The sequence below is a fragment of the Notolabrus celidotus genome, chromosome 18 (assembly GCF_009762535.1).
Source record: "Notolabrus celidotus isolate fNotCel1 chromosome 18, fNotCel1.pri, whole genome shotgun sequence".
Lineage (NCBI taxonomy): Eukaryota > Metazoa > Chordata > Actinopteri > Labriformes > Labridae > Notolabrus > Notolabrus celidotus.
The window spans coordinates 10,214,247-10,231,661 of record NC_048289.1 but is presented as its reverse complement, the minus strand read 5'-3'; the positions used below and the strand labels follow the sequence as shown (position 1 = coordinate 10,231,661).

Below are 17,415 nucleotides of genomic sequence, written 5' to 3'. Positions count from 1 at the left end.
GATCAGCTGGGATGGACGGTGATCAAACAAACCACCAGCTCTCTCGCTTGCTATCTGATTTGTACAAGCTAGTACATGACATGCACTTTATATATTTAAAGTATGTGGCTTAAATGTCCTCTAATGCAACTAATGCTGAACCATAGCAGTTATAAACAACAGCACTGAGTGGATAAATAAGCCCAGTGTTAAAATCACATGCCCATGAAAAAGTTTTCAAGATAAAGTTATATATCAATCTTTATAAATCAATCTTTATTTGTATAACGCCAAATCACAACGAACGTGATCACAGGATGCTTTTACAAACAAAGGAGGTCTAGACCACTCTATGTCAAATTATGAACAGAGACCCAACTGTATATACATGTTATATATGAATTCCCTTTCTTTGATTGTTAACATTTACTCATGATGTTCTCATCATGTAATGTAGGCTGTTTTTGGTTAAGTTGGAAGTAAGGTTAGAGAAACCCCCCTTGACATAATTTGTTTAGTTTTGCAAGCTGAAGTTTCTATATTAGAAGCTGCTGTTAAAACAAGGTCACATCAAGTTTAGCATACATTTTTTGTGAATAACACAATCTGCTTTAATAATGTTATTAAACATCATAAGACTTGGTTTTCTTTTCTGCCCAAAGTACCATGTTTGTCTGAATTTCACAACCTTTATCATGAGATGGTCTGCCTTTTTAGAATTAATTATTTTTAAAATACTTTTTGAAGACTAAATCTTGTTTTTATGAAGAAAACATGTTTACTTGAAATCAACCCAGTAGTATATTTTGTATTAAAGTGTTTATCATTAATACCATATAATAAAAAAATAACCTGTAGTTTGTTATTTATTAGGCCAGCTTTCTCAGTTAACCAGGGTCAATGAAGACAAAGTCAAAGTAAGTTTTCATCATTAACTATACTCCTCTTCCTTAACATGAGGTGAAACAACATTGCCTCTTACCTGCTTTTGAATGGGTGGCTACAGACTGAACTTCACAGCACACACTGCCTGTCTAAATGCAGCAAAGCCTAGGGAGCTGCCCCCACAGGAAGTGACATTATCACAACAACAAAAAATAACATATATTACCCAGCAAACTAAAAGTGTGACAGAACTAAAACAAATGCCTCAAGGGCAATACTCACAAAAAAACTCAGCTTTGTAGACCACATTAAGATTCTTTCTGACTGTTAGCATTTTTGAGAGACTTTTTTGGGTCTCCATCTTCAGGAGTGGAGTTCAGAACGTTAAACTCTGTGACCTCATGTTTCTTTGCTGCTTGACAGATGTCTAAAGACTGCTGCATTGATAACCGTTATCCTAAAATCAGCAACATGATTCCTCAGTTTAGGTCAGTCGCCTTAATTACCTTGGCCTATTTCTAAGCATCTTTGTCCCTGATGATCACTGTGCCTCTCCATCTTTCATCCTTCTGGTTCTGAGGTTGTGAGTGACTGCTGAACGAGGGGTACCCTCGCTTTGCATATAAGTGGTACCATCCACTGTTGTGACCAAATATTGCATTAAAAGTCTAGGCCCCAAATATTACATGAACATAGCTTATCAGATATACTTTAAGGGAAAGAAACCTGTCTTATCTTATTTAAGGTCAAAGTCCACTGGGGATCCTTTCGGCTGTTCTTTGATGCTACCATGTTGGTGGAGTGTTTGCTCAGTTTTCATTGTGTTGGTTCAGTTATCACATGGCTTAAGAAGTTAACAATGAGATATGATTCCAGGAGGTTGTTTGTGTTTTCTTTATATGCATTGTGTGTGTGTGTGTGTGTGTGTGTGTGTGTGTGTGTGTGTGTGTGTGTGTGTGTGTGTGTGTGTGTGTGCGTGTGCGTGTGCGCGTGTGCGTGTGCGTGTGTGCGTGTGCGTGTGTGCGTGCTTGGATGAATTACAGGTCAATAAGTAGAGTGATGTTTCTGACATCAGTAGAGTGTGTGCACTGTTACAGAAATGTGTTCCATCCCTTTCCTCTTTTCAGCCTCACAGATCAATGTCAGGCAGTTTCTCTGTTTCTCAGAAAGCTCTGAAGAAATTTTAACTGCCTTATGTAGTTTGTTTTTATTACTCAAAAACAATAAAAAGCAACGAGCAATGAAGGTGGAAATTAAAATGATTATGTTTGTATCCCCTCAAGTTGTTGAATATGTTTCCTGTTTCGTTTATTATTCTCTGCACTTGTCTGTTTTTCACTTTGTCATTTCACCGTCTAACTCTTCATTTCAGGCATCAGTCCACTGGGATATGATGAGTGGCCTTTCTTTCTGAAAGCTTTTTTTATTTCAGCTTTTTTGAGTCAAACGAATGGAAGTAAGTTTATGGACAACATAGAAAACATCAGTAATGAGGAGAGTCAGGTATTTCAAAAGTAGATGTTAAGCTTTGATGTGACAGTTGGAACATCTGAAGCAAATTCCTGGCATAGTTAGACACAATTCTGAATCCAAATGTGTGCAGCTAGACTTATATAACTCAGGAATCTACTCTTTACATGCAGCTACTGCATGAGCAGCAATCAAGTGGCCTGAGGGTTTAAAAAAGCTACATTTATTAGAAGTAATGAAAACTTGACCAATAATCATGTTCTACACTGATTGCAAAATGAAAAGCAGCCACAGGAAATGCCATTAAAGCTGCACTTATTCATTTTCTACAATAACAGTGAACCTGATTATGCATACTGTGAAATATGTTTTGTTTAGTCCTGAACCCACAGAGAATAAGAACCAGATTTTGAAGTTCTTCTCTGTCAAGCTCATAGTTTTTCAGCCTTCAAACTTATATCACCTTGCAAAAAGCTTTGCTACAAGGACAACACACATCCTGTTTAGACACGTGGTAATGATACTATGGCCATGCGGCAACCTCCAAACACACCAAATTAAAAAAGCAGATCTTCACAGCAGAAATAAACATGTTTACAGTCTGATACAAAAAGTTAGTTTCGTCTGAATAGCTCATTTCTCGATCGGCACACACTGTACTGGGGGGTGAATATTTTCATAATGCGTCAATTTGGAAGATATTAAGGTTATGAGATGCACAGCTGACTTGACTGACAGGCGGGAATACTGTAGCTGTTGGCGAGGAGGCTCAAAGCCTGCCTCTTTATGTAACACTAGCGCGACAGAAGTTAGGTTGAGTTCAGCATTCCCATTACCCACTAACCATTGGCTTCAAAACAGCGCTTCAGAAACAGATGGGTGACGTCACGGATACTACATCCATTTATCATACAGTATATGGTTAAGACTGATTGGTGTATGCCAGTAATCAATGGCATCTAAATATTGAATATTTTGAATTTGATATGTTTTTTAATTGTACCACTGTAAGTTCACAACATACAAGCATGTGTTGCTTTTTCTCTTTGTCATTATGCTCTGAAGTGTGAAGTGCGAAGCCTTTTCAATTGACGTGTTGCTAAATTGTTGCTGTATAAATAAATTTGACTCGCTTTCAAGGGTTAAATAAGTGAACAATTGATTCCTCTCCTTCCCAGACTTAAATCAGTCCAATAAGTCATTCTACATTCATGCTTAATTATAACTGAAGTGTTGCATTCAATGCCTTTCATACTGCAATCATTGATTGGATCCAGCACTACAAGGTATATCCTGTGCCTTCAGTTCAAAGAACGCTAAACACCTGTCAGCTGCTGTGGCTTTTCACAAGACATCACATGGGTGATATTCTGTTTTAAATCACCTTAGCTTCAATTTAAAGTCACTGGTAGTTAAAGGGATGACAGATTCTGTTTTGAACTGTTCAACCCTGATTTAATTTAGGCATTGAGACTTTTAATCACACTGCCAGGCCCCACAGACACTTGAACAGTACATGATGGGTAAGAAAAGATCATGGAGCACCTTGAGATTTGGCTCAAATACAAACAAAGTCAAAGTCAATACAACACATTAGCATCGTAAATTAAACAAGGTCACAAACTCTATTGTCAAGCACGTGTCTCCCAGGTTAATGAATGCTGGTCTCTGTCCAATATTTATTCGTGTCTAGCAGGCTGGTATAAATCTGAGAAGGCTGGATGTGACATTTTGAAAAATCAATAGCCTGCCGGGTCACAGTTTTGTCTCAGTGGCTGCAGCAATGAGACAGCTGAGGAAGTATGTTGACAGCTGCTCATGTAAAACACACTTTTTCTACATCCTGACATCAGTTCTGACAGTGTGTGTGTTTGAGTGTGTTCTTTCAGGGTCAGCGGGACAACAGAGACACTCACACACAAACAATAAAAGGAAGGTCCACATCATCACAATCCTCCCTCTCTACCATTTACCCATGAAGGGATCTTTTCCACTGTCTCACTTCAAATAAAGGTACATATAATTACACCAGGTTCGGCTTGGGTGGTAATACAAATTAAAAATGCGAATTAAATGCAAAATAAAACCCAAAGTTGCAGACATGGATACAGGGAACTAAAGTACAATTCACAAGAACTAGAATATATAATAACAGAGAAACTATCTATGAGTAAGTTGTGCAACCAGATAAGCTAACAACTTGCTTCTTCATATCATTTGACCCTGCTCCTTTATAGGTAACATGCCTCCTGACATTTCTGAAGAGCCAGAAGTACGATGTTCTCAAAGCCACCAGACAGCCTAGAGTGAATCGCTGTCCCACACTGGTACTCCAAGCTTGCTGTGAACACCAGATGAAGACTGACAACTGAGCAAATGGACAAATAAATAAGTAAACACCATATAAAATGCACTGCACATCCATGTGCATGAATAAATGAAAATATGGTTTGGCTAAACACGGGTGGAATTATTTCTTATTAAAGAAATATAAAAGAGTGAGTTAATTATTCATGTAGATGTGCCCCAACACCTCTGCACCCTTTACAATACACAGATGTTGCCTGTGTTTTACGCTGCTTACATCACTCTTACTGGTGGAGGTTTCTTATTGGTTGCAGTTCTCATCATCCTCTATGCTGATATTCACATTATGTCCAGTTATTGCAGATTTTCATCATGTAGTTTGAGAAGAATCTGCTGAGGGAAAAGCTTCTGGCATCGTAGAGAGTTTCAAATCAGTGCAGCTGCACAACAATTTTGCTTTATTTTGAAGGAGTAGCTTGGTGGGAAGTGTGGCTGAAATACTTAAAGACATGCTTTGTCTTTGTTTAACTTCAACTGCTTATGAACATGTTCAGGTACCTCTCATTGCTCTAAAGCTAAATTTCAGTAGTGTCTTCAAACAGGATCACTGGCCCTAGTACTCTGCTCTTTGCTGTAAGAAGCAACAACTATGACTTGCACTTCTCCTCTGCTGAAAACAGAGCTAACGTTGTTTGAGGTTCTGGCACTGACAGATGATACAAAGAGTGGAATACAGATGGAAAGATCATGTTTATCCTCTTTGCTAAAATAAACAGGGAATCAACCTTATTTTTGGAGCGAGAAGCAACCAGAACTTCTTTGCCAAGAGTTTCATAAGAAACTCCAAATGTTTGTTATTATCGTTCCATTGTTTGTGGGCTGGTTGGATGGGGCTGCTGGCTTTAAATCAAACTGTGCCTCAGGGATGATAAAGACATCCATGATGTGTTTGATATGTCTTTACGGTAAATGAGACAGAGTCAGCTAACACTGAGCTTAGCTTAGCATAAATACTAGAAATAAATGGAAATAGCTAGCGAAGTCCAAAACAGAAAAAGGAAATGCCCCAATGAGCATTTAAAGGACAACAATATATCTTGCAGCATTGTAGTTGCATCACCAAACCTCAAGTTTAAGTCTCCAGTGGTCAAGTCTGAGCCAGGTTGGGGGTGGAGCCTGTCCTAGCTGTCATTGGGCAAGCATTGAAGTATTTACCTTTAAATATTTGTTTGGTTCTTGGGTGATGATTTGTGAATCACCTGTAAAGACTGTAATGACTGAAACACAGAACGCTGGGATTTAAGTGGCAAGTATAATGACTTTCACACTCTGAGCAATACCAACAGGAAGCACTCACCTCTATGAGTTTGCGTTCATAGCTGGCAGCCAGCTCCTCGATGTCTTCCATGGACTTATTCTGTGGGACAGGGGCCTGCTCTTCACTCGAATGCAACACTGATAGAGCTGCAGACAAAAAGAGAGAGACACTTTTTAACACTATTTTCCATTATTAGGTCGTAACCATGCATTTAAAGAAAACAGTGGTGTACTATTAAGTGAATAATTCTTGAGGAGTGCTGCTTTGATTGAAAAGACTCCAGTTGCAGCAGTGGGTCTGTCTGTACCACACAACTATCAACCCTGCTATAAGTTGAGCTAAGGTAGTATAGGTGAGTACAAGTATCAGGCAGGGCAGTGATAACAGATGGTACTAGACCGAGCTACACATCTGGGTAGAAACTGCACATTGCTGAATGCAATGGAAGTCTTCACTCAGAAACACAGTTTAAACCTTTTTTTCCTCTGAGAGCCACAAAAAGACTGCCTCTCATAAACCAGTGTAACCTATATTCCAGATTTTACGGTAATTACACATGGTGAAATTCTCCTGATTTTTGCTAATCTTCTGTGGAGAATTTGATACCTGCAGTCATTTGTTACTTTTTGGTTTAACAGCCAGAGGAAACACAAGGAGCAGAAGTTGTTTGATGCACTTTACCAGCCACACAGATGCAATGAAGCCCTGTCTTTTTAATTAATGTCACATGTAAGCCAATAGGCTTCTTCCAAACCATACAAGAGGCATCAAACAAACATGTCTTCAAACACACACATGCACACGTCCGTGTTGGTACAGCAGTAACACACCAACACATTTCTCTTTTCTCCTCAGAGAAAACTCCTTAGTGCTCTGTCAAAGTGATAAACACCCCTGCTCTACGACTGTCTGTTTTACTCAGACAGAGCTTATTGTTTCTGTGCACCACTGTAGCTCACTAACCAGCAAAAGTCATCTCAACACAGCCTGAGGGGGAATCTTCTGAACCCATAAACATCAACTAATCAGGTTCCCTCTGAAGGGGATGACAGAACTTAGCTGAAGTTTGAGCTTTGTATCGCTTTGTGAAAGAGTAGTTGAGAGGTTTTCACGCAACAGCAACCAGAACACATCTAAACAAGAGGGAGGGAGAGAGAAAATATAGTGCAGATATAGACATTCAGTTTGTCCAAAGGCTGCACAGAGCTTGAATAAACTTGTGGTGATGACTCCTTGGGGAGGACTTTAAGAAAATATAGAGCTGGACTCAGAGGAAGAAAAAGAGTGTTTGAATGTCCAGACAGTGAGGCAGGAGAACATCTCATTGCAGCTTCAAACAGGCTGAGAGTCATTCCAGGTGCAGGTTTAAAAATAAGAGCACAGATGGACAAAGTAAGCTAAGTGGACTGCAATCACACACACTTAGACACACTCCTAAACAAGAACTATACATGTGCTCCATCAGACTAATAGGCTGGGTGGCTGATGGCGGCTCTGTTCTACTTATAAGTACAGATGAGCAGCATGGTATTAGGTCGGCTTTAACCTCACCTTTACATTTTTCCATCAGCTAAATGAAACTTATATTGAGCGATGCTGAGAATAACTTTAGCACTCAAAAAGAGTGAGGGATACGACACCAGCAACTGACAGGAGCTATATTAGGCTCTAAAGATCTAGTGTTCAAGTCTGGTTTTGGACCTGTGTTGAATAAGTCTGTAATGTCCTCTTTAACGGTAAAAATGTTTATAGAAATAGCAGGGACAGGTATCAGTGAGTACATCAGTCAATAGATTGTTAGATCAGCCCACAAAAGGTTTTAATAATTACTGTGATGGTAAAAAACAATAACAGTGTGATGCATGATTGTGATTAAGGAAGCACAAAACATATATTTGTCTGATTACTCATAAGCCATTATCAGGACTTTGTTTTATTCAGATAATACAACTTTATCTGATGAAACACTTGATAAAAGTGTGCATTAACTTATTCACAAGCCTACACATTATAACACTGTAGGTGTTGGTATGCAAGCTGCCATGACATACAGAGAAGAAGAACAAATGCAGTAGCAACAACCTGGCAAGAGAGTACCAATGGTGTAACCCCTATGTATGTTTTTGACTGTCTTAAAGCTGGGGTTGGTAGTCTCGGAAAAGTAGCATGAATTTGAATTTCGCATTTCCTCATGACTCCGTCTAACCCCTCCCCCCCTCCCCTTGGTATAATACTGTAATACTGTAACAGCTCTACTGTTTGTTAAACGTGTTCAGTGTAGATGCTCTTAATTCCTACAGTGTTGACAGTTAGTGAAGGCATCAGGAGAAGTGTAGAGTGTGTGAGCGGGAGACAGGAGAGACAAGCAGGAGAAGTTTTTCATTCATTCAAACTTTGATTGTTACTTTGTTGGTTGTCGTGATCACGGCCGACAGTGACTGGTTATTAAAACTCACCGTGTTCACGAATCGGCTCGTCATCCCTACAGCGTCCGGACGGACGCTACAGTACATCTACCTTTTCTGTAGGACTTACTGAATGTCATTAATTATTTTGCTTGTCAGAGCCCCCGTGGTGAGAGCTTTTAAGACTCTGGACTACAGTCCTGAGCAAAGCACCTCATGGGGTCAGAGGGGACAGGCCCGAGGTTGAGCAAGAGGGGCAGTAAATAGAGTCAGGTGAAGCAGAGGCAGGGGACGGGGACTCAGAGTACACGCCGGGGAAATGTACGCGCAGGAGGCGGGCAGAACGGCAAGACGGGATTTGATTGGTTTAATATTTTGGGACCCAAAAATGGTGATTGGTTGGTGTTTTCCCAGGTTTACTCCGGCTGTAGATAGCAGCTTTTTTCATTCTTTTTTTAGGAACACATTATGTATTGATTGCCATCAGGACATAAAGATCATTTTAACCAGTATAACAAAAAGTGTATCTGACTACCAACCCCAGCTTTAAAGCAGGATAACACCATAGAAACGTGCAAGACAGTAGCCATAAGTATTCTAAGAGGAGGAAGCAAGTCCATAAGTACAAAGTAACTTAGTTACCTGAAAAGTCTTCATCGCAATAAAGATGTATTGAAGAAATGCAAAGCAGCAGTAGCCACAGTTAGCATTGGCACCACAATTCAGTGAGTGTACCAGTCCTGACCAACCAGGCATTTTAGAAATGCAAAAAGTTGACCAAAGAGGCAACACAAAGCCGAAGCAATTCACAACCAAATCACTGAATCTACAGCACTTGATGACACCCATCTTTTTTTGAGGTAGAAGACCAGGGCCTTTGCTAGCAACAACATCTTGAGTCACCACCACTTTGCAAAGTACGAATACCTGCTCTCTATGGTGAAATCTCTACACGCATTCCCAGTTTGATCTACTACATCAGTGGCAGAAGTTTTACCGCAGACATACGGACTTCTGACGTTAGCCCAGTGAGTTTGTTTATTACTTAAACGGCCCAGTTGATGGGAGTTCACATATGAAAGAGACATTATTGTATGAGAGCTCCGTTTCACAGAAATTGGAAAGTATAGAACGATAATATAACATACATCTCTGCTGGCTAATCACTCAACTGGAGCAATGCAAAACCAGTGAAGGTATGTGGATGTTCACTTGCATGGAGGCCTGAAGGCTGGTGGTGCTAGCTCTGCAAGTGGCAGCCACACTCATCAAAGTGATTTGATATTGTTTACCCACAGACTCTGCTTCCTGTGTCTAGCTGTGTTAAATAAATTGTGTTCAGTTTGATTGTGTTTTTTTAAGAAAACAGTCGTTGGTTAGTTGAAACTTCAATTTACTTTTAAACGACTGGGAAATTTGTTGCTTCAAAACTTCCCTAGTCTGTGCCAGCACACGTTAGGATCAATCACCTAAGCTGCTTAACAAACAAATTACAATTTCCTTTTTTCTTTTAAAGTGACAAACACATAGCCAAACAAAGGAAACACCTTCAACAAAGGTTGCAGCTGTTCATTTTACAAAGTAACAAAGGAAGTGATTAATTCAAAGCAGAGAACATAAGCAGAGTGTATAAAAGGAGTCAGTGTTAGGAACATTCTTCATGAAAAATCAATTTATTCAGTTCATTTTAAAAGTCCAGTCTACAATTAATTTTTCCAGTTGAGATTTTAAAATGGAGTCTCTCTAGATTAAGTGACGTTCGGGTAACAGACTTGCCTCTCTGACCTTTAACATCTTTATAAAATCACAGTTTGAGCTGTTCAAATTGCTTCTTTTGTCCGAATGATAATTACAATTCCCCAAAGGGGTACACTCTGAAACTGTGAGAAGAAGGAAAGCTGCAAGCTCTCCTCTGTTTTTCATGTAGTACAATTTATTTTAAAAAACACAATCAGTTATACATTTATTGCTATGGATTCATTTAAATATATATAGAAACAAGGTACATTAATATACATAGGGAAAAAAGTTGAGAGAAACAGAGCCAAAAGCAAAAAGACAAAGTCGGGCTGCAGACTGCATTTACTGGAACAGCAAGAATATTACCCCCCCTCCAACAACACACACACACACACACACACACACACACACACACACACACACACACACACACACACACACACACACACACACACACACACACACACACATATACAGAGGCTGACAGAACTGCATTATCATGCCTCCTGAAAGGGCCCAGCAGCAAAGCAATCCCCAAGCTTATCTTTGGCCCGTACTGTAATAGCTGTACTGTATACCTCAGTCAGCAGCCTAATAGCCAAGAAACTACTGTACACACAAACAGACATGAAAACTCACACACACACACACACACACACACACACACACACACACACACACACACACACACACACATAAACTCACACACAGAGAATGAAAATATATACATACTGTAAAATATACCAAAAGATGACTCCCCACAGTGAGAGAGGGAATCATGAGGACATCTACACACACAAATGGGAACAATAGCCTTAAGGTGGCAAAGAAACACCCTGACACGCACACACAAACACACACACACACACACACACACACACACACACACAAACACACAGAGACACACACACACACACACACACACACACACACACACACACACACACACACACACACACACACACACACACACACACACACACACACACACACACACAGGATTGCTGACGGTTGCACACTTGCAGTGCATATTTCCCTCAGCTCTCAGGTCTTTTTTTCCCACCCGTTCAGTTGGATTTCTGTTACCTGTCACATTGACAGACTCTTAATAATGACACGCACAGAGAGTGTGTGGGCGAACAAGACAGAGAGAGAGAGGTGTGTGGCGAGTCAGTGAGAGAAGGGGGCACACACAGATGTTCCTGACTCGAGGAAATTGGGCAGACAGCTGGTCTGTAATAACAAAACTAACTGAGCAAAACTCCCCGGCAGATGTGTGTGCATGTGTGCATGTCCATGTGTATGTGTGTGTTACATGTGGGAAAATGTCAGTGCAGTTGAGCTGCATATGAGCAATAAGCTGCAAGTGAAACTGTTGCAGAGAAAGTATCACATTAAGTAATAAAACTGTTTATGACTGTGTGTGTGCATATATATATATATGTGTGTGTGTGGGTGTGTGTGTGGCTGTTTATGTGTGTGCTGTGTAGCACTGTACCATTCCCTGAAGTGTGTATCCCCTGGGTTTTCACCTAAGAGTGTGCATCTCCAGAGACACCTCTCTAATGATCACAGTGTGTGAGATAATGAGGCAGTTTAGTGGGGATATCAGCCGAGAGATGGGCACACACACACACAGACACACAGACACAGACACAGACACAGACACACACACACACACACACACACACACACACACACACACACACACACACACACACACACACACACACACACACACACACACACACACACACACACAGTAGTGGCAGCATCACCACACACAGAGAAACTCTCCTAAATCTGGACCATATTTTCAAATGGTGACGTTCGAGAAAACACTGCTGTAGCAGGGTTTGGGATTTGTGTCATTAATTCATTTAGAAGCTGAAAGAAATTTGAATCCTGACTTAATAAAATTATCTCAGATAAAAATCGTGTTTGTGTTTAACTTGCAGAAGCAGCTTGACAAATGAAAAAAGCAAGTGAAGCTGTTTTGCAGTTGCAGTGTGTTACAGGCCATCTCCACAATGTTCTACAGTGCTGTCAGTCGCTATAGCATGCAAGCGCAAGGCAACAGGCTTCATGAATGAACCGATGCGCAAAGAACTGTGTACAATAAGTGCTCATAGGAGTTTTAATGTCACAGTGTTACATTTAAATTAGAATACTACTTCAGATGCCCTTTGAGATCCAATATTTTGATGTGCAGCTTTTGTTTAGTTGGGAATCCGTTGTTATCGCAGTTAACGCTCTTTAAAAATGAACACAATCAAGTCTGTGGGTTTTGGGCAGGATGGCGGGTGGGTCTCCTTTCTTTTCTCTCAGTTAATGAACATTTTAAAGAGATTTGTTGCCACAGCTGTGTGATTTGAGACTTTATTGAAAAGATGAAAAGCAAATATTTACATTTTTTTGAGTTACCCTTTTTCCCTGAGCCGGGTTGAGAAAATTCAAAGAGGTTAATGAGAGTGACTGTGTTACAAGCTGCTGCTGAAATCAACCTGCGTCTGGCACATTGACAGGTGTTAATGTCAAGCCCTGGTTTCAAAACAGCAGGAAGATTTTTTTGTTGTTGCTGAATACTACTTAGAATCATATATGTCACTGTTTTATTATAAGTCTGCACAGTATTAAAGTAGTAATCACCCCATAATGTACTGAAGTTGCAGCCATTAACACCACATTCATACACAGATTTCAGAGGCTGCTTAGTTTGCCGTTATTAAACTGAACATTGTCACTTATGGTGAAGTAAAACAAAGAAAAAGGACCACATGAATCAGCGCCATACCAACTGAGTTTTTCTACCTTGTCACTGTCAGAGTCTGTGACATCTGTTTTTCCATTTAACAGTCTCAAACACAGCCATAATACACACAGTGTTCCACTTAGTATTTACTTCATACACAATCTTCAATATTTCTCTTAGCCTTCAGTTTATGTATCTGCTTTGGTGTCAGTATAGTCTGCTACCTGGAAACTGCTGTTGCTGTAAATCCTCCGTAATGACCTCTCAGAATCAGGTACTTAACACAGCCGTGTGATACTTGTTTTTATTTGTGGAGGAGCTGAAGCTGGTAGCAGGTTTAGTCCTGTTTCGCGATTTGTGTATAAGGTATACTTTCCTTTATATGCACTGCTATGTGTGAAATATAGCTACTATCCCTTTAAGGAGAGGAGCTGAGGTCGTTGGTAGTATTTACATGGAGGTTCAGTTTCACTGCATATCTATCAGAATCATCTGTGGTCCACCTTAAAGAGAATCCTAGAGCCACAGTATCTTTCCTCCCTAGCCAAGACCACACACAAGTCTATAGGTTTCATATCGAGGAGACAAGATCAACAAGGAGGACATACTATTTTTGTACGTCCAAAAGGACACCTAGATTGGCCAAAAAGGAAAGTCAACAGTAGCTTTAAGTCAGTCTAAAAACAAAGTGAATATTTAACATAAATATTGTTCTAATACATATAAAGACTGAATATCTAGTACATCAAAAAGCATTAATAAACTGAGACATAAAAATCTGCACACCAGGAAGCTCCTGTAGATGGGTTCATTTAGCACAGAGTGACGTTCCTCAGATTGTAGTAGAAGTCTGAGACGGAGCATGTTGGCTCGAAACCTCACTCTGTGCTAAATAAACCCTTCAATGAGAGCTTCCTGGAGTGTAGATCTTTATGTTTTTTTTTATGTCTCAGTTAATGTTTTTCCATATGCTTGACTTTTTTTTTTGATCCAGCACCCACTGAGGGATATGCGTGTCTGAATCTGAATTCTGCATTTAAGTGAGACAGTCACATCTGGCTTGGACAGATGTAACCCTCAGCTAAAACTGTACAGGAGGGGGGAAAAAAGAGTCCCATGGGTAATGTTAAATGTGCTTTCAGATAAACTTTGTGGTATTTTATCTTGCTTTAATCAACTTGAAAAAGAAGAAACAAAAAGTTATTGAAAAAAACTAGGGCTATGAGCGTTAACATTTTAATAGTAACGCGATTAAGGTCCAGAATTAATGTGTTGTTTTTTTCTTCCCATACCATGCTATTTTGTCCCTTTAAGCCCACCATAGTCAGGCTGCCGCAGCATCTTCCTGCTTCCTGCTGTGTTGTTAATGGCAAAACTCACTTTAAATAAAAACTACCAGAAGCTCAGTTAAAAGATCAAAGGTAGCGTACACCTTGTGTCAAAATGAATTAAAACATCACTTCAGTACTTTGTTGGCATGTTAGGACCAGTTATATGCCTTACTGGGGGAAAAAAACAACTAAACTGGAATTCCTTAAAAATGCCAATTAAGATACTGGAAAGAATTGCTTTACATTGTTTATATGCGTTTAAAAAACATTTTCAAATGCATAATGGTAGAACTTTACACATGGGATCAAAAATGTGATTAACCACTGAAAATCAGCGAATCGCTATTAAATGAATTCATTCATTGCCCTATAAATGAACCTACATCTGTCCTGAAATAACAAATATATATTCATGCACATACACAACTCAAAGTCAGATTTAAGGTTTACACAGTAAAGTGTTCTCTCTGCAGCAGGTAAATGTGGAAACAGCCTTCAGACTCTGCACATTCATCAGTCTGCACCGTGAAGGACAAACACACAGGAGAAGTTACAATAAACAAAACACAGTTTTGACTTCTGGGGGACTTTGAGTGATTAAAGCTGAAAGCAGAAGGATGACCCTGCATGAGGTACAGTGATGGGATGTTAATTAAAGTATAGCAGGACCAGCTGTCAAGTTTAAATGCTTTATTCTTTGGCTTTTTTAAAACGAGGAGATAACATTGAAAGACTAATAATAAACCTGCATTCATGTAAAGTACAATTTATTGACTGACTGGAAAAGTTTGAATGAAGGCTCTCTTAAGTAAGATCATCAACTTGCATGTCAATTTTTGACTACTTTCTAAAAACACTATACCAAAGTGTTTTTGGAAGGGAGAGAGTATATGTGGTTATAAACACCCCCAAAGGACTGACAGTCCATTGCTTCTGCTAGCTAACAATCTCACAAATGTTAGCTTTGTAGCACTATATGTTAGGATGCTTCCACATCCATAACTTGTTTGCTTTGTTCAGATTAATATATATAATATGATACATTCTTGCTTTCTTCCCTTGGGTACAACATCAGGCCAAAGCACATCCATCGCTCATTTTCCCACTACCTAGTTAAACTTACTATGAATACTTTTCGCACTTTGCATAGTTGGAAGCTGAGCTTAACTATCATTAGCCAGTTAACCAACAACTAAAGGAGTCAACGAGGAGGTCGATGCATCATCAATGTATGGGCAGATGAACATATTGTATGTGTTAAATAAAACACTGCTCACCAATAGAGAGTTTACAAATGTGCGAGTCAGCACAAGAACGAGAGGGGCTTTCCACGTGCAACGGACAAGACACTCCAACAGCAGTACGTAAAGGTATAGAGGTTCCAGTAATGACAAGGACAAATTCCCCTGGTTTGAGGAGCCAGTCAAAATTCTCAGAACTAACCATTTGTTGAACAAAAAGATGTTGTTGAGTCCTATCGCTATTATTATGCTAACTATTAGTTGTAAACAAAATTGCCTCAAGGCTTTTTTACTGCATCTGTTACTACTAGCATACTGCTACTGCAGGTGTGATGAGTCACAGGTTTGTCGCGGTTGCAAATGAACCGCTCCAGGGTTCAATAGGAAGCAATCCCGACCATCCAAGGGGATCTGTTTTTTTATTTTATTTTATTTTCTCTTGTCTGCATATATATTTCTGGTTTGTGTCATGTTTGTCACAAACTGTCAAATATTAATGCAATTTATTTTTGCAGCAAAAGAAAAGAAAGAAAACATTTTTCTTCTGTGCTTGTGACTGTGTGCATGCGAACATCACCATTCCTCTTAGAACTCTGGCCTATCTTTTATTGACAGCTAATATCAAGTTCTGTAAAAGAGAGCGTGCACACCTAGGTGGTCAAAAAAATAAAATAAAGTAAAAAAGGAATACACAAAGATATACAAAGGGACAGGGAAAGAGAAGGAGAGAGAGACCTAACACACTTAGATGGAGAGGGACCATCTCACCATGACCCCAAAAACACAGTGCGGTGATACTAATGATTAAGCAACCCTTAGTGTCCACAATCATTACTGAAGCTTGGGTCGCGGAGGGTTGCCGCCGTGCTGTGTTCTATTTGTGTAACAAGACCACCACTGGTGCAGATGATACCATTTGGGTGAGATCAGCTGAGCGGTCCACCCCAGCACCCAGGCCGCGAGAGCAGTCAGGCCGAAGGACCCAACGCGCTGCGGGAGACCCAGGCCAGGGGACAAGCCAAGGACCCAGACCGGAAGCAAACAGGTACCGCCGGTGCACCCAGGGCAACCCCCAGGTCACCCAGCAGGAGGAAAGGGGGGCAAGGGGGGAGAGGCCCCGCAGCCCCCCCAAGGAACACCTCCACAACACCGCCCCACAGCCCCCCAAGACAGAGCCAAAGGAACCACCAGGGCCGAGGGGGCCCAGCACCAGGAGCAGACAGCCAGGTATCCGGGCAGGACCCGGACCACAGCCAGCCAACCGGCACGCCCCCAAGAGGACCGCGAGGTAACCATCGGGAAACCCGGCCCCAAGGGCGACTGCGGACCAGGCCCCCGCAGTGGAGGGGACAGCAGAGGGACGGAGGGTGACGGGGACACCAGCAACCCACCCAGACCCGATGGGCCCTCAATGAGTAGGGCCGAGCCATACACTAAGGCCCCGCCACACCTAATCTGTGTAATCTCCAAGGGGATCTATTATTCCGCATCTGATAGCAATCTCTGTGTTCACACATGTCCAAACAAACTGAGATAGGAACGGCCCATTTTCAAAACAATGTCTCAAAACTATGTCCATACATCAAATATTATGTGCCTCATTTGGATGCTTCTACAATGTTACAATGTTTTTTTTCACATTCTTACATAGGGATTTGATCTGAAAGTTATAAAGAGTCCTTCAACAGGTACAAACTGTGTACTCATGTATGATGGCCACTGTGTTCTCTTTTATCACACTCTAATGCAAAGGAAAGCAGGGATAAGGATCTCAAATTAAGCCTGAGTCATGACATGGCTGTTCTGAGAAACCCTTAAATATCCTCTCAAAAGTGAAGCTTTAAAGGGTGATAATCATGTTGCAGCCACAGCAGGGCAGAGGCTGGCACACTTGACTAATGCTGCTCCGTCCATTAGTAGAGAGGAGTCATGGCTCCACATCTGTGACCCCGAGCACACAGCGGGGCTGGAGAGCAAACAAACGTCC

General features: G+C 40.7%; 1 protein-coding gene across 3 annotated transcripts in view; it reads right to left on the bottom strand.

The window, feature by feature from the left end:
* snx29 (sorting nexin 29) overlaps positions 1-17,415 on the bottom strand; it is a 217,534-nt gene that overhangs the window by 89,050 nt on the left and 111,069 nt on the right. For all 3 annotated transcript variants that reach the window (XR_004634773.1, XM_034708495.1, XM_034708494.1), the window contains exon 15: positions 5,999-6,105. Coding sequence is in view for 2 of the 3 variants with exons in the window: in XM_034708495.1 (XP_034564386.1) it covers positions 5,999-6,105 (107 nt within the window). In the remaining variant the exon portion in view is untranslated. The remainder of the gene's footprint in view (positions 1-5,998; positions 6,106-17,415) is intronic.